Source organism: Oncorhynchus keta, chromosome 34 (genome assembly GCF_023373465.1).
Source record: "Oncorhynchus keta strain PuntledgeMale-10-30-2019 chromosome 34, Oket_V2, whole genome shotgun sequence".
Taxonomy (NCBI): domain Eukaryota; kingdom Metazoa; phylum Chordata; class Actinopteri; order Salmoniformes; family Salmonidae; genus Oncorhynchus; species Oncorhynchus keta.
Window position 1 is genome coordinate 25,385,961 of NC_068454.1, and position 20,558 is coordinate 25,406,518.

The window sequence follows — 20,558 nt, forward strand, 5'->3', positions numbered from 1 at the left end:
CCTGCGTAGGGTGCGATCATTCGGGTGGGACGTTAAACGGGTGTCCTGACTCTGTGTGGTCATTAAAAATCCCAAGAGTAGGGCTATTAACCCAGGTGTCATGGCTAAATTCCCAACATGGCCCGCCCCTAATCATCCCCCTCCTTCCTAATTGGCATATATCACACTCTAGCTGATGTGTGATTAGTGTTCTGGCATACAAATGGTCGCCATGCATCACCAATGGTTGGTGCCACACATTGGTGGTGGATGAGGTGTTTCCGACTACTATGTAAAGCGCTTTGAGTACCTCAGTTGGTAGACAAGTGCTATATAAATCCAATCACTTGTTATTCTTCCATGCTATTGCTCAACAGTCAGTCGGAAGGCCCTGGCCTTGTCACGTGTGGGTTTTGTCATTCACAGCCATACTGTTCCTAGAATCAATGTGACAGCTAGGCTTTAAATGGATACTCAAATATCCGGAGGAGCTCAGCTCTTTCATTGTGAATGTGAACGTGTGTGACGCATGATGCTCATATTTTGATTTAGGAAGAGCGGTGTTCTGGGCCCTACTCTACTCTTAGTCTGATTAAACAAAAGGAGTTTAGCTTACACATAAGCTACAGTACACATGAAGCCCCCCACACGTGTCTCTCTCGGTCAAATCAAATCACATCAAATTTTATTTGTCACATACACATGGTTAGCAGATGTTAATGCGAGTGTAGCGAAATGCTTGTGCTTCTAGTTCCGACAATGCAGTAATAACCAACAAGTAATCTAACTAACAATTCCAAAACTACTGTCTTATACACAGTGTAAGGGGATAAAGAATATGTACATAAGGATATATGAATGAGTGATGGTATGGGGCAGCATACAGTAGATGGTATCGAGTACAGTATATACATATGAGATGAGTATGTAGACAAAGTAAACAAAGTGGCATAGTTAAAGTGGCTAGTGATACATGTATTACATAAGGATGCAGTCGATGATATAGAGTACAGTATATACGTATACATATGAGATGAATAATGTAGGGTAAGTAACATTATATAAGGTAGCATTGTTTAAAGTGGCTAGTGATATATTTACATCATTTCCCATCAATTCCCATTATTAAAGTGGCTGGAGTTGGGTCAGTGTCAATGTCAGTGTGTTGGCAGCCGCCACTCAATGTTAGTGGTGGCTGTTTAACAGTCTGATGGCCTTGAGATAGAAGCTGTTTTTCAATCTCTCGGTCCCAGCTTTGATGCACCTGTACTGACCTCGCCTTCTGGATGATAGCGGGGTGAACAGGCAGTGGCTCGGGTGGTTGATGTCCTTGATGATCTTTATGGCCTTCCTGTAACATCGGGTGGTGTAGGTGTCCTGGAGGGCAGGTAGTTTGTCCCCGGTGATGCGTTGTGCAGACCTCACTACCCTCTGGAGAGCCTTACGGTTGAGGGCGGAGCAGTTGCCGTACCAGGCGGTGATACAGCCCACCAGGATGCTCTCGATTGTGCATCTGTAGAAGTTTGTGAGTGCTTTTGGTGACAAGCCAAATTTCTTCAGCCTCCTGAGGTTGAAGAGGCGCTGCTGCGCCTTCTTCACGACGCTGTCTGTGTGAGTGGACCAATTCAGTTTGTCTGTGATGTGTATGCCGAGGAACTTAAAACTTGCTACCCTCTCCACTACTGTTCCATCGATGTGGATAGGGGGGTGTTCCCTCTGCTGTTTCCTGAAGTCCACAATCATCTCCTTAGTTTTGTTGACGTTGAGTGTGAGGTTATTTTCCTGACACCACACTCTGAGGGCCCTCACCTCCTCCCTGTAGGCCGTCTCGTCGTTGTTGGTAATCAAGCCTACCACTGTTGTGTCGTCCGCAAACTTGATGATTGAGTTGGAGGCGTGCGTGGCCACGCAGTCGTGGGTGAACAGGGAGTACAGGAGAGGGCTCAGAACGCACCCTTGTGGGGCCCCCGTGTTGAGGATCAGCGGGGAGGAGATGTTGTTGCCTACCCTCACCACCTGGGGGCGGCCTGTCAGGAAGTCCAGTACCCAGTTGCACAGGGCGGGGTCGAGACCCAGGGTCTCGAGCTTGATGACGAGGCTGGAGGGTACTATGGTGTTGAATGCCGAGCTGTAGTCGATGAACAGCATTCTCACATAGGTATTCCTCTTGTCCAGATGGGTTAGGGCAGTGTGCAGTGTGGTTGAGATTGCATCGTCTGTGGACCTATTTGGGCGGTAAGCAAATTGGAGTGGGTCTAGGGTGTCAGGTAGGGTGGAGATGATATGGTCCTTGACTAGTCTCTCAAAGCACTTCATGATGACGGAAGTGAGTGCTACGGGGCGGTAGTCGTTTAGCTCAGTTACCTTAGCTTTCTTGGGAACAGGAACAATGGTGGCCCTCTTGAAGCATGTGGGAACAGCAGACTGGTATAGGGATTGATTGAATATGTCCGTAAACACACCGGCCAGCTGGTCTGCGCATGCTCTGAGGGCGCGGCTGGGGATGCCGTCTGGGCCTGCACCCTTGCGAGGGTTAACACGTTTAAATGTCTTACTCACCTCGGCTGCAGTGAAGGAAAGACCGCATGTTTTCGTTGCAGGCCGTGTCAGTGGCACTGTATTGTCCTCAAAGCGGGCAAAAAAGTTATTTAGTCTGCCTGGGAGCAAGACATCCTGGTCCGTGACTGGGCTGGGTTTCTTCTTGTAGTCCGTGATTGACTGTAGACCCTGCCACATGCCTCTTGTGTCTGAGCCGTTGAATTGAGATTCTACTTTGTCTCTGTACTGACGCTTAGCTTGTTTGATAGCCTTGCGGAGGGAATAGCTGCACTGTTTGTATTCGGTCATGTTACCAGACACCTTGCCCTGATTAAAAGCAGTGGTTTGCGCTTTCAGTTTCACTCGAATGCTGCCATCAATCCACGGTTTCTGGTTAGGGAATGTTTTTATCGTTGCTATGGGAACGACATCTTCAACGCACGTTCTAATGAACTCGCACACCGAATCAGCGTATTCGTCAATATTGTTATCTAACGCAATACGAAACATGTCCCAGTCCACGTGATGGAAGCAGTCTTGGAGTGTGGAGTCAGCTTGGTCGGACCAGCGTTGGACAGACCTCAGCGTGGGAGCCTCTTGTTTAAGTTTCTGTCTGTTGGTGAAAAGATAACTCTGGCACACATGAAAATTTGGACAATAAAAAATGTGCCAGATGTAATATCTCGCAGGAGTTATCTAGTCTCTAATGAAGTCAACTCTGGGGATGTAATTCCCTACACTACAAAATGAGAAAATAATTTTGTGTGTGTGAGAGCATTTCACAATTTGCACACCGCCCCAACAGATCCACATGTGATGCATTCTCTATTTCACTCTACACTGCCCTTTCCCACTTGGACAAAAGGAACACCTATGTGAGAATGCTATTCATTGACTACAGCTCAGCCTTCAACACCATAGTGCCCTCAAAGCTCATCAATAAGCTAAGAACCCTGGGACTAAACACCTCCATCTGCAACTGGATCCTGGACTTCCTGATGGGCTGCCCCCAAGGGGTAAGGGAAGGTAACAACACATCCGCCACACTGATCCTCAACACAGGGGCTCCTCAGGGGTGTGTGCTCAGTTCCCTCCTGTACTCCCTGTTCACTCATGACTGCACGGCCAGGCACAACTCCAATACTATCATTACGTTTGCTGATGACACAACAGTGGTAGCCCTGATCAATGACGAGACAGCCTATAGGGAGGAGGTCAGAGGCCTGGCTGTGTAGTGCCAGGACAACAACCTCTCCCTCAAGGTGATCAAGACAAATGAGATGATTGTGGACTACAGGAAAAAGAGGACCGAGCACGCCCCATTCTCATCGATGGGCTGCAGTGGAGCAGGTTGAGAGCTTCAAGTTCCTTGGTGTCCACATCACCAACAAACTAACACGGTCCAAGCACACCAAGACAGTTGTGAAGAGGGCATGACAAAACCTATTCCCCCTCAGGAGACTGAAAAGATTTGGCATGGGTCCTCAGATCCTCAAAATGTTCACCAACTGCACCAACAGCCTGCTATGGCAACTGCTCGGCCTCCAACTGTAAGGCACTACAGAGGGTAGTGTGAATGGCCCAGTACATCACTGGGGCCAAGCTTCCTGCCATCTAGGCCCTCTATATAACAGGCAGTGTCAGTGGAAGGCCCTAAAAATTGTCAAAGACTCCAGCCACACTAGTGTTCTCTGTTCAGACTGTTCTCTCTGCTACCGCACGGTAAGCTCTCGTTGGCTGGCCCTCGCTTCATATCCGTTCACCAAACCCACTGGCTCCAGGTCATCTATAAGTCGTTGCTAGGTAACGTCCCGCCTTATCTCAGCTCACTGGTCACCATAGCTGCACCCACCCGCAGAACGCGCTCCAGCAGGTATATTTCACTGGTCACCCACAAAGCCAATTCCTCCTTCGGCTGCCTTTCCTTCCAGTTGTCTACTGCAAATGACTGGAACGAACTGCAAAAACCACTGAAGCTGGAGACTCATATCTCCCTCACTAGCTTTAAGCACCATCAGTCACAGCAGCTCACAGATCACTGCACCTGTACATAGCCAATCTGTAAATAGCCCATCCAACTACCTCATCACCATATTGTTATTTATATTGCCCCTTTGCACCCCAATATCACTACTTTGCACACATCTTCTGCACATCTATCACCCCAGTGTTTAATTTCCCATACTGTAATAATTTTGTCACTATGGCCTATTTATTGCCTTACCCCTCTTATCCTACTTCATTTGCACACACTGTATATAGACTTTCTCTATTGTATTATTGACGGTATGTTTGAACTTCCGGCGCCGACTGAGATGGCCGCCTCGCTTCGCGTTCCTAGGAAACTATGCAGTTTTTTGTTTTTTTACGTGTTATTTCTTACATTAGTACCCCAGGTCATCTTAGGTTTCATTACATACAGTCGAGAAGAACTACTGAATATAAGATCAGCGTCAACTCACCATCAGTACGACCAAGAATATGTTTTCCGCGACGCGGATCCTGTGTTCTGCCTTACAAACAGGACAACGGAATGGACGCTTGCAGCGACCCAAGGAAACGACTACGAAAAAGAGGGAAACGCGGCGGTGTTCTGGTCAGACTCCGAAAAAGGGCACATCGCGCACCACTTCCCAGTATTCTTCTTGCCAATGTCCAGTCTCTCGACAACAAGGTTGATGAAATCCGAGCAAGGGTGGCATTCCAGAGGGACATCAGAGACTGCAACGTTCTCTGCTTTACGGAAACATGGCTTACTGGGAAGACGCTATCCAGGGCGGTGCAGCCAACGGGTTTCTCCACGCATCGCGCGGACAGAAACAAACATCTCTCTGGTAAGAAGAGTGGCGGGGGCGTATGCCTCATGACTAACGGGACATGGTGTGATGAAGGAAACATACAGGAACTCAAATCCTTCTGTTCACCTGATTTAGAATTCCTCACAATCAAATGTAGACCGCATTATCTTCCAAGAGAATTCTCTTCGATTATAATCACAGCCGTATATATCCCCCAAGCAGACACATCGATGGCTCTGAACGAACTTTATTTAACTCTTTGCAAACTGGAAAACATTTATCCGGAGGCTGCATTCATTGTAGCTGGGGATTTTAACAAAGCCAATCTGAAAACAAGACTCCCTAAATTTTATCAGCATATCGATTGCGCAACCAGGGGTGGTAAAACCTTGGATCATTGTTACTCTAACTTCCGCGACGCATATAAGGCCCTGCCCCGCCCCCTTTCGGAAAAGCTGACCACGACTCCATTTTGCTGATCCCTGCCTACAGGCAGAAATTAAAACAAGAGGCTCCCACGCTGAGGTCTGTCCAACGCTGGTCAGACCAAGCTGACTCTACACTCCAAGACTGCTTCCATCACGTGGACTGGGACATGTTTCGTATTGCGTCAGATGGGAATATTGACGAATACGCTGATTCGGTGTGCGAGTTCATTAGAACGTGCGTCGAAGATGTCGTTCCCATAGCAACGATAAAAACATTCCCTAACCAGAAACCGTGGATTGATGGCAGCATTCGCGTGAAACTGAAAGCGCGAACCACTGCTTTTAATCAGGGCAAGGTGTCTGGCAACATGACTGAATACAAACAGTGCAGCTATTCCCTCCGCAAGGCTATTAAACAAGCTAAGCGTCAGTACAGAGACAAAGTGGAATCTCAATTCAACGGCTCAGACACAAGAGGCATGTGGCAGGGTCTACAGTCAATCACGGACTACAAGATGAAATCCAGCCCAGTCACGGACCAGGATGTCTTGCTCCCAGGCAGACTAAATAACTTTTTGCCCGCTTTGAGGACAATACAGTGCCACTGACACGGCCTGCAACGGAAACATGCGGTCTCTCCTTCACTGCAGCCGAGGTGAGTAAGACATTTAAACGTGTTAACCCTCGCAAGGCTGCAGGCCCAGACGGCATCCCCAGCCGCGCCCTCAGAGCATGCGCAGACCAGCTGGCCGGTGTGTTTACGGACATATTCAATCAATCCCTATACCAGTCTGCTGTTCCCACATGCTTCAAGAGGGCCACCATTGTTCCTGTTCCCAAGAAAGCTAAGGTAACTGAGCTAAACGACTACCGCCCGTAGCACTCACTTCCGTCATCATGAAGTGCTTTGAGAGACTAGTCAAGGACCATATCACCTCCACCCTACCTGACACCCTAGACCCACTCCAATTTGCTTACCGCCCAAATAGGTCCACAGACGATGCAATCTCAACCACACTGCACACTGCCCTAACCCACCTGGACAAGAGGAATACCTATGTGAGAATGCTGTTCATCGACTACAACTCGGCATTCAACACCATAGTACCCTCCAAGCTCGTCATCAAGCTCGAGACCCTGGGTCTCGACCCCGCCCTGTGCAACTGGGTACTGGACTTCCTGACGGGCCGCCCCCAGGTGGTGAGGGTAGGCAACAACATCTCCTCCCCGCTGATCCTCAACACGGGGCCCCACAAGGGTGCATTCTGAGCCCTCTCCTGTACTCCCTGTTCACCCACGACTGCGTGGCCACGCACGCTCCAACTCAATCATCAAGTTTATGGACGACACAACAGTGGTAGGCTTGATTACCAACAACGACGAGACGGCCTACAGGGAGGAGGTGAGGGCCCTCGGAGTGTGGTGTCAGGAAAATAACCTCACACTCAACGTCAACAAAACTAAGGAGATGATTGTGGACTTCAGGAAACAGCAGAGGGAACACCCCTATCCACATCGATGGAACAGTAGTGGAGAGGGTAGCTAGTTTTAAGTTCCTCGGCATACACATCACAGACAAACTGAATTGGTCCACTCACACTGACAGCGTCGTGAAGAAGGCGCAGCAGCGCCTATTCAACCTCAGGAGGCTGAAGAAATTCGGCTTGTCACCAAAAGCACTCACAAACTTCTACAGATGCACAATCGAGAGCATCCTGGCGGGCTGTATCACCGCCTGGTACGGCAACTGCTCCGCCCTCAACCGTAAGGCTCTCCAGAGGGTAGTGAGGACTGCACAACGCATCACCGGGGGCAAACTACCTGCCCTCCAGGACACCTACACCACCCGTTGTTACAGGAAGGCCATAAAGATCATCAAGGACATCAACCACCCGAACCACTGCCTGTTCACCCCGCTATCATCCAGAAGGCGAGGTCAGTACAGGTGCATCAAAGCTGGGACCGAGAGACTGATAAACAGCTTCTATCTCAAGGCCATCAGACTGTTAAACAGCCACCACTAACAGTGAGTGGCTGCTGCCAACACACTGTCATTGACACTGACCCAACTCCAGCCATTTTAATAATGGGAATTGATGGGAATTATGTAAATATATCACTAGCCACTTTAAACAATGCTACCTTATATAATGTTACTTACCCTACATTATTCATCTCATATGCATATGTATATACTGTACTCTACATCATCGACTGCATCCTTATGTAACACATGTATCACTAGCCACTTTAACTATGCCACTTTGTTTACTTTGTCTACACACTCATCTCATATGTATATACTGTACTCGATACCATCTACTGTATGCTGCTCTGTACCATCACTCATTCATATATCCTTATGTACATGTTCCTTATCCCCTTACACTGTGTATAAGACAGTAGTTTTGGAATTGTTAGTTAGATTACTTGTTGGTTATCACTGCATTGTCGGAACTAGAAGCACAAGCATTTCGCTACACTCGCATTTAACATCTGCTAACCATGTGTATGTGACAAATAAAATTTGATTTGATTTGTTTATTCCATGTGTTGTTTGTGTCGCACTGCTTTACTTTATCTTGGCCAGGTCGCAGTTGTAAATGAGAACTTGTTTTCAACTAGCCTACCTGGTTAAATAAAGGTGAAATAAAAAAAAGAGTGCCAAGTCTAGTTCCAAGAGGCTTCTAAACAGCTTCTACTCCCAAGCCATAAGACTCCTGAACACCTAATCAAGTGGCTACTCAGACTATTTGCATTGCCCCCTCCCCCCCCTCTTTTACACTGCTGCTACTCTCTGCTGTTATCATCTATGCATAGTCACTTTAAGAACTCTACCTACATGTACATATTACCTCAAATATCCTGTGCCCCCGCACATTGACTCTGTACCACTACCCCCCATATATAGTCTCACTATTGTTATTTTACTGCTGCTCTTTAATTACTTGTTACCTTTATTTCTTATACTTATAAGTATTTTTAAAAACTGCATTGCTGGTTAGGGGCTCGTAAGTAAGCATTTCACTGTAAGGTTTTATTCGGCGCATGTGACTAATACGATTTGATTTGAGATACCACTGTCATCTCTGATGTCCTAACCTACTGGTTTTTCCCCAGATACCAGTGTCATCTCTGGTGTCCTTTGTAGAGGCTCTAGAGTTGGGCTACAGCAAACACAGAAACCCCTACCATAACCTGATCCACGCTGCCGACGTCACACAGACAGCACACTATCTGATGCTCCACACTGGCATCATGGTGAGTCTCACATGCACACTCACACACACATGCAGGTTGGTGCAATAGGGATGCAATGAATCCCCCCCCCAGCATAATAGACAGATCAAAGGACAGGATTCTGATTGTGTTTCTTGTTACATTTACTCTCTGTCTCTCTAGCACTGGCTCACTGAACTGGACATCCTAGCCATGGTGTTTGCTGCAGCTATCCATGACTTTGAACACACTGGGACAACCAACAACTTTCACATTCAGACCAGGTGTGTATCAGTATTCTTCCTGAAGTTTCCTACGAACGGTGCAAACTTCTGCTTCTTTCAGTAGGCATTTTTATTCCTGAATTCCTGAACACTTAGCTACTGTACCTAATGGACATATTATTTATTATTATTTATTCCTGAATTCCTGAACACTTAGCTACTGTACCTAATGGACATATTATTTATTATTATTTATTCCTGAATTCCTGAACACTTAGCTACTGTACCTAATGGACATATTATTTATTCCTGAATTCCTGAACACTTAGCTACTGTACCTAATGGACATATTATTTATTATTTTTTATTCCTGAACTCCTGAACACTTAGCTACTGTACCTAATGGACATATTATTTATTATTATTTATTCCTGAATTCCTGAACACTTAGGTACTGTACCTAATGGACATATTATTTATTATTATTTATTCCTGAATTCCTGAACACTTAGCTACTGTACCTAATGGACATATTATTTATTATTTTTTATTCCTGAATTCCTGAACACTTAGCTACTGTACCTAATGGACATATTATTTATTATTTTTTATTCCTGAATTCCTGAACACTTAGCTACTGTACCTAATGGACATATTATTTATTATTTTTTATTCCTGAATTCCTGAACACTTAGCTACTGTACCTAATGGACATATTATTTATTATTTTTTATTCCTGAATTCCTGAACACTTAGCTACTGTACCTAATGGACATATTATTTATTTCCATTTTCATTCATTCCATACTAACAATACTAATGTTAAACTGAAGATTTCCTTATATTGTACAGCTTTTGCCTCCTAGACAGACAGACAGACAGTGCAGTCAGTCTGACCCTGACTAATGAATGCCATTGGAGCCTTAAGGGAACATGGCCATATAAAGAGCCCATTTAAAGAACCCATTAAAATGAAGTGCACAATGAGAATACTCAAAATTGCAGCACTGACCTCAGTGATAAGGGATAGCAGAGAGAGAGAGAGAGGAGTCCTTTAGTTTAAACCCTTCATTACCTCTGCATGACTCTCTAGTCCAATAAAAATTGATCAGAAAGGCTACTCGTATTTTAGAAATGAGGGGTTGTTGTGAAATGGACAATGAAGGTATTTAGTAAACTTTCCCTCTCTGATTATTTTCAATCTCCAAACTGTCCTAGCACTGGAATAAAGTACTACCAACTGTCATAGCACTGGAATAAAGTACTACTAACTGTCCTAGCACTGGAATAAAGTACTACTAACTGTCCTAGCACTGGAGTAAAGTACTACTAACTGTCCTAGCACTGGAATAAAGTACTACTAACTGTCCTAGCACTGGAATAAAGTACTACTAACTGTCCTAGCACTGGAATAAAGTACTACTAACTGTCCTAGCACTGGAATAAAGTACTACTAACTGTCCTAGTACTGGAATAAAGTACTACTAACGGTCCTAGCACTGGAGTAAAGTACTACTAACTGCCCTAGCACTGGAGTAAAGTACTACTAACTGTCCTAGCACTGGAATAAAGTACTACTAACTGTCCTAGCACTGGAATAAAGTACTACTAACTGTCCTAGCACTGGAGTAATGTACTACAAACTGCCCTAGCACTGGAGTAAAGTACTACAAACCGCCCTAGCACTGGAGTAAAGTACTACAAACCGCCCTAGCACTGGAGTAAAGTACTACAAACCGCCCTAGCACTGGAGTAAAGTACTTCAAACTGCCCTAGCACTGGAGTAAAGTACTACAAACCGCCCTAGCACTGGAGTAAAGTACTACAAACCGCCCTAGCACTGGAGTAAAGTACTACTAACTGTCCTAGCACTGGAATAGAGTACTACTAACTGTCCTAGCACTGGAATAAATTACTACTAACTGTCCTAGCACTGGAGTAAAGTACTACTAACTGTCCTAGCACTGGAATAAATTACTACTAACTGTCCTAGCACTGGAGTAAAGTACTACTAACTGTCCTAGCACTGGAATAAATTACTACTAACTGTCCTAGCACTGGAGTAAAGTACTACTAACTGTCCTAGCACTGGAATAAATTACTACTAACTGTCCTAGCACTGGAGTAAAGTACTACAAACCGCCCTAGCACTGGAGTAAAGTACTACAAACCGCCCTAGCACTGGAGTAAAGTACTACAAACCGCCCTAGCACTGGAGTAAAGTACTACAAACCGCCCTAGCACTGGAGTAAAGTACTACAAACCGCCCTAGCACTGGAGTAAAGTACTACAAACCGCCCTAGCACTGGAGTAAAGTACTACTAACTGTCCTAGCACTGGAATAAAGTACTACTAACTGTCCTAGCACTGGAATAAATTACTACTAACTGTCCTAGCACTGGAGTACTATTAACTGTCATTTAGTTTTTCTGATTTTACTTATAATACAATTTAGAAAAATAAATAAAATATTATTTGTCTCAGAACAACTGCTTTCTGATGTGGCCCTGTTCTGCATTAGGAAAATCTGGAATTCTCATTTCGCTACCATCACATTTACATTTTAGTCATTCGGAGTGACCTACAGGAGCAATTAGGGTAAAGTGCCTTGCTCAAGGGTACTTCAACAGAATTTGCACCTTGTTGGCTCGGGGATTCAAACAAGCAACCTTTCGCTAGGCTACCTGCCACCCCATCTCAAATATCCACCATCGCTATCGTATCATAATCGCTGTAGTAATTTCTAAACTGGTTGAAATTAAATAATTTCAACCAGCTTTGCCTGAAAGTGACTGTTGCCATACAGGTTGGCTACCTGGTAAAGTAATCTTGCCTGGGAACCGCCATGCAGCACAATGACTAATCACACGGTGATCCAGACCTTCTCTTTCCCCTTCTCTTCCTCTCTCCAGGTCAGAGGTGGCCATCCTGTACAATGACCGGTCAGTCCTGGAGAACCACCATGTCAGTGCTGCGTACAGACTTATGCAAGAGGATGAGATGAACATACTGGTCAACCTGTCAAAAGATGACTGGCGGTGAGTTAAGAAGGTCAAAAGTGCTTTATAATATACATTTGGTTAAGAGATTGAGATCACCACTTCAAAGAACGAAGGGGCTAGTACTGTAACATAACCTAGATACTTAGCCTTTACTTTAGGTTTGGATTCGAATGTGGTGTGGTGTGGCATGTCAGGCCTAAATCCCTGTCATTTGCGTGACGAGAAGACAGAGAAAAAGAGGACGGTGGTCGGGCTGCCTTTTAAGAATTCATAGGCAATCGAATAAACCCCCATCCCCTTCCATCCTACTAGCTAACATGCAATCATTGAAAAATAAAATCGACGACCAACGTGGAAGATTAAACTACCGACAAGACATTAAAAACTGTAATCTTATGCTTCACGGAGTCGTGGCTGAACGACTCCGATCATTATCAACATACTCTGCATCGACAGGATAGAACAGCTATGTCTGGTAAGACAAGGGGGAGGGAGGGGGGGAATAAGTATATTTGTAAACAACAGCTGGTGCACGATATCTAAGGAAGTCTTGAGGTTTTGCTCACCTGAGGTAGAGTATTTCATGATAAGCTGTAGACCACACTATCTACCTAGAGAGTTTATCTGTAATTTCCGTAGCTGTCTCCATACCACCACAGACCGATGCTTGCACTAAGACCGCACTCAATGAGCTGTGTCCTGGCATAAGCAAACAGGAAAAAGCTCATCGAGGCGGCGCTCCTAGTGGCCGGGGACTTTAATGCAGGGAAACTTAAATCTGTTTTACCAAATTTCTATCAGCATTTAAATGTGCAACCAGAGCAGAAAAAAACTCTAGACCACCTGTACTCCACACACGGAGACATTTACAAAGCTCTCCCTAGCCCTGCATTTGGCAAATCTGACCATAATTACAGTGCCTTGCGAAAGTATTCGGCCCCCTTGAACTTTGCGACCTTTTGCCACATTTCAGGCTTCAAACATAAAGATATAAAACTGTATTTTTTTTGTGAAGAATCAACAACAAGTGGGACACAATCATGAAGTGGAACGACATTTATTGGATATTTCAAACTTTTTTAACAAATCAAAAACTGAAAATTGGGCGTGCAAAATTATTCAGCCCCTTTACTTTCAGTGCAGCAAACTCGCTCCAGAAGTTCAGTGAGGATCTCTGAATGATCCAATGTTGACCTAAATGACTAATGATGATAAATACAATCCACCTGTGTGTAATCAAGTCTCCGTATAAATGCACCTGCACTGTGATAGTCTCAGAGGTCCGTTAAAAGTGCCGAGAGCATCATGAAGAACAAGGAACACACCAGGCAGGTCCGAGATACTGTTGAGATACTGTTTTGGATACAAAAAGATTTCCCAAGCTTTAAAATCGGCAGTGTATCAAATACTTGTTCTCCCCACTGTACATACACCAACGAGAAGCAGGATTACAGGCAACATCCGCACAGAGCTAAAGGCTAGAGCTGCCGCTTTCAAGGAATGTGACTCGGAAGCTTATAAGAAATCCTGCTATGCACTCCGGAGGAACAATATAACAGGCAAAGCGTCAATACAGGACTAAGATTGAATCGTACTACACCGGCTCCGACGCTCGTCGGATGTGTCAGGGCTTGCAAACCATTTCAGACTACAAAGGGAAGTACAGCCGAGAGCTGCCCAGTGACACGAGCCTACCAGACGAGATAAACTACTTCTAGGCTCGCTTCGAAGCAAATAACACTGAAACATGGATGAGAGCACCAGCTGTTCCGGACGACTGTGTGATCACTCTCTCCGCAGCCGATGTGAGTAAGACCTTTAAACAGGTCAACATTCACACGGCCGAAGGGCCAGACGGATTACCAGGACTTGTACTGCAAGCATGTGCTGACCAACTGGCAAGTGTCTTCATTGACATTTTCAACCTCTCCCTGTCTGAGTCTGTAATACCAACATGTTTTAAGCAGACCACCATAGTCCCTGTGCACAATACCGCTAAGGTAACCTGCCTAAATGAATACCAACCCGTAGCACTCGCGTCTGTAGCCATGACGTGCTTTGAAAGGCTGGTCATGGCTCACAACATCATCATCCCAGAAACCCTAGCCCCACTCCAATTTGCATACCGCTCTAACAGACCCACAGATGATGCCGTCTCTATTGCACTCCACACTGCCCTTTCCCACTTGGACAAAAGGAACACCTATGTGGGAATGTTATTCATTGACTACAGCTCAGCGTTCAACACCATAGTGCCTTCAAAGCTCATCAATAAGCTAAGAACCCTGGGACTAAACACCTCCCTCTGCAACTTGATCCTGGACTTCCTGATGGGCCATCCCCAATTGGTAAGGGTAGGTAGCAACACAGCCGCCACGCTGATCCTCCCCACAGGGGCCCCTCAGGGGTGCGTGTTCAGTCCCCTCGTGTACTCCCTGTTCACTTATGACTGCATGGCCAGGCACAACTCCAACACCATCATTACGTTTGCCGATGACGCAACAGTGATGGGCCTGATTACCGACAACAACGACACAGCCTATAGGGAGGAGATCAGAGACCTGACCGCGTGGTGCCACGACAACAACCTATCCCTCAACATGATCAAGACAAAGGAGATTGTGGACTGCAGGAAAAAGAGGACCGAGCATGCCCCATTCTCATCGATGGGGCTGCAGTGGAGCAGGTTGAGAGATTCCAGCTCCTTGGTGTCTACATCACCAACAAACTAACACGTCCAAGCACACCAAGACAGTCGTGAAGAGGGAACAACAAAACCTATTCCCCCCTCAGGAGACTGAAAAGCTGCACCAACTGCTCGGCCTCCAAGACTGCAAGGCACTACGTACGGCCCAGTACATCACCGGGACTAAGCTTCCTGCCATCCAGGGCCTCTATACTAGGCAGTGTCAGAGGAAGGCCTTAAAAATTGTCAGACACTATTCTCTCTGCTACCGCATGGCAGGCGGTACCGGAGTGCCAAGTCTAGGTCCAAGAGGCTTCTAAACAGCGTTTACCCCCAAGCCATAAGAATCCTGAACATCTAATCTACAGACCCTACAGACCCTGGTGATTGAGATGGTGATGAGTACAGACGTCCTGCCATCTCTCTAACCTGTCTGTGTCTGTGTTTGTCAGAGAGCTGCGGACCCTGGTGATTGAGATGGTGATGAGTACAGACGTCCTGCCATCTCTCTAACCTGTCTGTGTCTGTGTTTGTCAGAGAGCTGCGGACCCTGGTGATTGAGATGGTGATGAGTACAGACGTCCTGCCATCTCTCTAACCTGTCTGTGTCTGTCAGAGAGCTACAGACCCTGGTGATTGAGATGGTGATGAGTACAGACGTCCTGCCATCTCTCTAACCTGTCTGTGTCTGTGTTTGTCAGAGAGCTGCGGACCCTGGTGATTGAGATGGTGATGAGTACAGACGTCCTGCCATCTCTCTAACCTGTCTGTGTCTGTGTTTGTCAGAGAACTGCGGACCCTGGTGATTGAGATGGTGATGAGTACAGACGTCCTGCCATCTCTCTAACCTGTCTGTGTCTGTGTTTGTCAGAGAGCTGCGGACCCTGGTGATTGAGATGGTGATGAGTACAGACATGTCCTGCCATTTCCAGCAGATCAAAAGCATGAGGAACGCCCTGCAGCAGCCGGAGGGGTGAGTGGACTGTCTTTGGACCCTGACCTATGACCCCTAACCTCTGAACCCTTAACCCTGGCTCTCTGGACCATGCCTTTCTTTCAAGTTTTTATGTCACATGCACAAGTACAGTGAAATGTCGTTCTTGCAAACTCAAAGCCCAACAATTAAATAATCATGAACAATGTAATACTAGAAAAAACTAACATGAGAAATAAGAATAAGAAATACAAAGTAAGCATACTATAAACAGTACAGGAAATATTTCAAAAGTCAGTTCCTATACCATAGTGTATGTTCATGTTTTTTGTATTTAACCTTTATTTAACTAGGCAAGTCAGTTAAGAACAAATTCTTATTTACAATGACGGCCAAACCCGGACGACACTGGGACAATTGTGCACCGCCCTATGGGACTCCAAATCACGGTCGGTTGTGATACAGTCTGGAATCAAACCAGGGTGTCTGTAGTGACACCTCTAGCACTGAGATGCAGTTCCTTAGACCGCTGTTCCTTAGGCCACTTGGGAGCCCATGTGCCTATTTTGTATAGGGGTAAGGTGACTCGGCAACAGGATAATGATTAGCAGCAGCTTGCATGTGAGTGGGTGTGTAGAGTCAGTATAATGTATGTGCATATTATGTGTGAGTGAGTGAGTAAATTATGGAGCGAGTGTTTGTGTGTGTGCGTGTGTTTGAGTGACAGTTCGAGTGTGTAGGGCCCTGTGAGTGTGCAACGCTCAATATAGATACAAGGTAAACTCGGTCCATGTAGCTATTTTGTTTGCTATTTATCAGTCGTATTGCTTAGGGATAGAAGCTGTTCAAGAGCCTGTTGGTGCCAATACTTCTTGCCATGCGGCTGCAGAGAAAATAGTCTATGGCTAAGGTGATTGGGGTCTTTGACAATTTCCGGGCTTTCTTTTCACACTGCCTGATACAGAGGTCCTGGATGGCAGAGAGCTCGGCCCAGTGATGTACTGGGCTGTCCGCACAACCCTCTGTAGCGCCATGCGATTGATGGGCGGTGCTGTTGCCATACCAAGCAGTGATGCAGCCAGTCAATATGCTCTCAATGGTGCAGCTGTAAAACCTTTTCAGGATTTGAGGGCCCATTCCCAAACCTTTTCAACCTCCTGAGAGGGAAGAGGCACTGTCATCGATGTGGATGGGAGCATGCTTGTCCCCCCATTTCCTGTAGTCCACAATCAGCTCCTTGGTTTTGGTGATGTTGAGGGAGAGGTTGTTGCTTCAGCACAACACTGTCAGGTCACTGACCTCCTCCCTGTAGGCCTACCAACGTCGTGTCGAAAGCAAACTTGATAATGGTTTTGGAGTTATTCATGGGTGAAAAGGGAGTACAGGAGAGGACTAAGCACACACCCCTGTGTTAAGGCTCAGCGTGGTGGAGGTGATGCTGACTACCCTCCCCACCTGGTGTCGGCCCATCAGATTGTCCAGGATCCAGTTGCAGGGGGAGGCGTTCAGACCCAGAGTCCTAAGCTTGGTGACGAGCTTGGAGGGGATAATGGTGTTGAACACTGAGCTGTAGTCAATAAACAGCATTCTCACATAGGTATTCCTCTTATCTAGGTGGGTGAGGGCAATGTGGAGAGCAATTGAGATTGCGTCAATAGATCTGTTGGGGCGGTATGCAAATTGGAGTGGGTCTAGGGTGTCTGGGATGGTGGAGTTAATGAGTGCCATAACCAGCCTCTCAAAGCACTTCATGATTACAGATGTGTGAGCTAGAGGGCAGTAATCATTGGGGTGTGAAGCCTTAGAGTTCTTAGGAACAGGGATGACTGTGGTCATCTTAAAACATGTGGGGATTACAGACAGGGACAAGAAGAGGTTGAAAATTACAGTGAATATGCCTGCCAGCTGTTCTGCGCATACTCTGAGAACGCGCCCTAGAACGTGCCTTCAATACTATATGTTTGTGTGTGTGATAATTCTGTGTGTTAGCTGATGTACCGTTGTATCTACAGAGTAGACAAGGCTAAAGCCCTATCTCTGATGCTGCATGCAGCTGACATCAGTCACCCAGCCAAGGCCTGGAAGCTGCACTACCGATGGACACAGGCCCTGATGGAGGAGTTCTTCAGACAGGTACAGTACCAACATAGTCCCACCACTACAGTGTGTAGTCACTGACAGAAACCATGGAAGAGGGAAACTTGAGTGTTTCAGCACTGTATTCTGTATGTATCCAATCCTAATTAAACTTGTATTGTTAAGGAGATGGGACACAATTCTGATAGCTTCAGGGATATCTTCACTCGGATGAACTGGTTATGTTATACAGAGCATTATGGGTATTGTAGTACACAATGCTAAAGTATACAGTAACCTGCCATTCTACATTGGTATGGTTACCAAGGCTGGTGTTGTTGATTTCTTACAGGGCGATAAAGAGGTTGAGTTAGGGCTGCCATTCTCTCCTCTGTGTGATCGTAAAGCCACCATGATCGCACAGTCACAAATAGGTGAGCATCACACCCTGTTATTGGCCTCACTGTGAGCGGTTTCATTCAGGATGGGTTTGTATTCTCCGACAGGCCATAGCTCAAATGGGCCACCATGTGGACATTTGAGAAAGTATTTCATATTTTTCCCTTGATATGATAAAGCATGGGAATCTACACTGCCTGTCTTCATAAATTATTGTTACATCACACACACGTTTTACTCCTGTTTCTCTGAAAACTATAATCTTCAGTGTGAGCGAGTCATGCCTGATTTTCTTCTCAAATGTTTGTCTGTCTCGCAGGGTTCATTGACTTCATAGTGGAACCCACATTCTCTGTGTTGGTGGACACGACCGAGAAGATCATTACCCCTCTAATAGAGGATACCTTAAAGTCACATGACACTGGCGTACGCAGGTCAAGGTGGGACACATTCCTAATATTATACATACTATGACCCTGCTGGTCATCTATGAACATTTGAACATCTTGGCTATGTTCTGTTATAATCTCCACCCGGCACAGCCAGAAGAGGACTGGCCCCCCCTCATAGCCTGGATCCTCTCTAGGTTTATTCCTAGGTTCTGGCCTTTCTAGGGAGTTTTTCCTAGCCACCCTGTTTCTTCACCTGAATTGCTTGCTGTTTGGGGTTTTAGGCTGAGTTTCTGTACAGCACTTTGTGACATCAGCTGATGTAAGAAGGGCTTTATAAATACATTTGATTGATTGATTTGAAATCAGTTTTCCCAGTTTAACATGTCTGACAGAATCAACATGCATCAGTAGGCTTACCACTTTCTCGATCTTCAGTCTCTATGGTCGATCGAAGTTGTGGAATAAGCAACCAAGTCTTACTCCAGTATTTTCTGTTCTATTTAATTGGTGTCCATATTAGGACAGCCTCACAAGGAGTCGGTGTCATATATTTGACAGAATAGACTGTTTCTATTCTGTTGCTCAGTTTGACGGGTAGTGGGTCGGTGACGGTGGTGGAGTCAGTCCAGAAACATAGTGGCCGAGGATCCAGCCAAGGGTTTGACCAGGGGCTCACTACAGACTATAGCCTGACTGGCATCGACCTGAAACGGGTCAGACACACATTGGCAGAGGTCATCCAACACAACAAAGACCGATGGAAGGAGCTCTCTGTACAAGGTATAGTTGTCTTTTTGTTGTTGCTCTTCATCTTTTTCTTCCTTGTCTTCTTCAGTCTCCTGAATACCTTTCCTTCTTTCAGTGTTATGTTCTTTACATTGTCATAAGTCTATGTATGACATTAGATGTTCTTTTTGCTGGTGTTCTTGTTTCCTCAGAGTTGGCGAGTAAAGAGCGAGCTGAGTTGAACACTGACCCAGAGGAGATGGAGGAGTCCCAGATGAAAACAGAGGTTACATTGACTCACACCAGCCCTGAGAGACACAGCCAGGAGCTCCAATCAGAGCCCTTCAATGAACTGATGAACAACACAAACTTCAATAACTCTTCCCAGGAGGACTCAGAGCTGGACCACCATCCCCACATTTCTCTGTCCCCGTGTGAGGATAAAGAGACAACATCACCTGGCTCCATCTCTCCTGAACGCCTACCATGGAACGGTAGGAATGTTAGCTAGCGATACGATACATGACACAATATACAATACAACAAATGCAACATAATGTAGTGCAACATAACAGAACACAGTACAATATCACAGTGAAACCTACCAATGTCATGTATTTTTATAATACTGTGTCCTGTCAGTAGGCTATAGCTATGTAGTATTTCTCTCATCTCTATAATCGTATTGTCAGTCACAACGATCTGTGACCAAGTGTCCAAGAGAGAACTGCGGAGTGGAGGGTTGTCAAGGTTACAGCTGTGTGATGCTGTGTTGTCATGGTAACTGTTGTTGCTTGCAGGAGCAGGCCCTGGGGCAGTCCTTGAGTAAGGGGAGGAGTCTCTTCAGAGCCCTTGATTCTGATAAGCTACCCAACAATGCTGCCACTTCCTGATTTTTATTCTACTTTACCTTTATGTAACGAGGCAAGTCAGTTAAGAACAAATTCTTATTTACAATGATGGCCTATCCTGGCCAAACACTAACAACACTGGGCCAATTGTGTGCCGCCCCTGATTCACCATATTTCTTTGTTAGCTTTTTTTATTGTACATTTGTTCTGATTGATTTTATTTCCAGTCTGTTATTGTATTGTTATTTATTAAAGATGGGGATCTTCTTGCTCTTCTTTGCATCGCAAGTAGTTTTTGTCTATATT

At 45.7% G+C, this 20,558-nt stretch overlaps 1 protein-coding gene across 3 annotated transcripts in view; it reads left to right on the forward strand.

Moving 5' to 3' along the window:
- LOC118366636 (dual specificity calcium/calmodulin-dependent 3',5'-cyclic nucleotide phosphodiesterase 1A-like) overlaps positions 1 to 20,528 on the forward strand; it is an 83,693-nt gene extending 63,165 nt beyond the window's left edge. For all 3 annotated transcript variants that reach the window (XM_052493510.1, XM_052493509.1, XM_052493511.1), the window contains 10 exons: positions 8,864 to 9,004; positions 9,146 to 9,246; positions 12,099 to 12,224; positions 15,746 to 15,847; positions 17,821 to 17,941; positions 18,237 to 18,318; positions 18,603 to 18,723; positions 19,262 to 19,455; positions 19,614 to 19,895; positions 20,202 to 20,528. In XM_052493510.1, the coding sequence (XP_052349470.1) occupies positions 8,864 to 9,004; positions 9,146 to 9,246; positions 12,099 to 12,224; positions 15,746 to 15,847; positions 17,821 to 17,941; positions 18,237 to 18,318; positions 18,603 to 18,723; positions 19,262 to 19,455; positions 19,614 to 19,895; positions 20,202 to 20,230 (1,299 nt within the window). In that variant the 3' untranslated portion in view covers positions 20,231 to 20,528. The remainder of the gene's footprint in view (positions 1 to 8,863; positions 9,005 to 9,145; positions 9,247 to 12,098; positions 12,225 to 15,745; positions 15,848 to 17,820; positions 17,942 to 18,236; positions 18,319 to 18,602; positions 18,724 to 19,261; positions 19,456 to 19,613; positions 19,896 to 20,201) is intronic.
- The last annotated feature ends 30 nt before the right edge of the window (positions 20,529 to 20,558 follow it).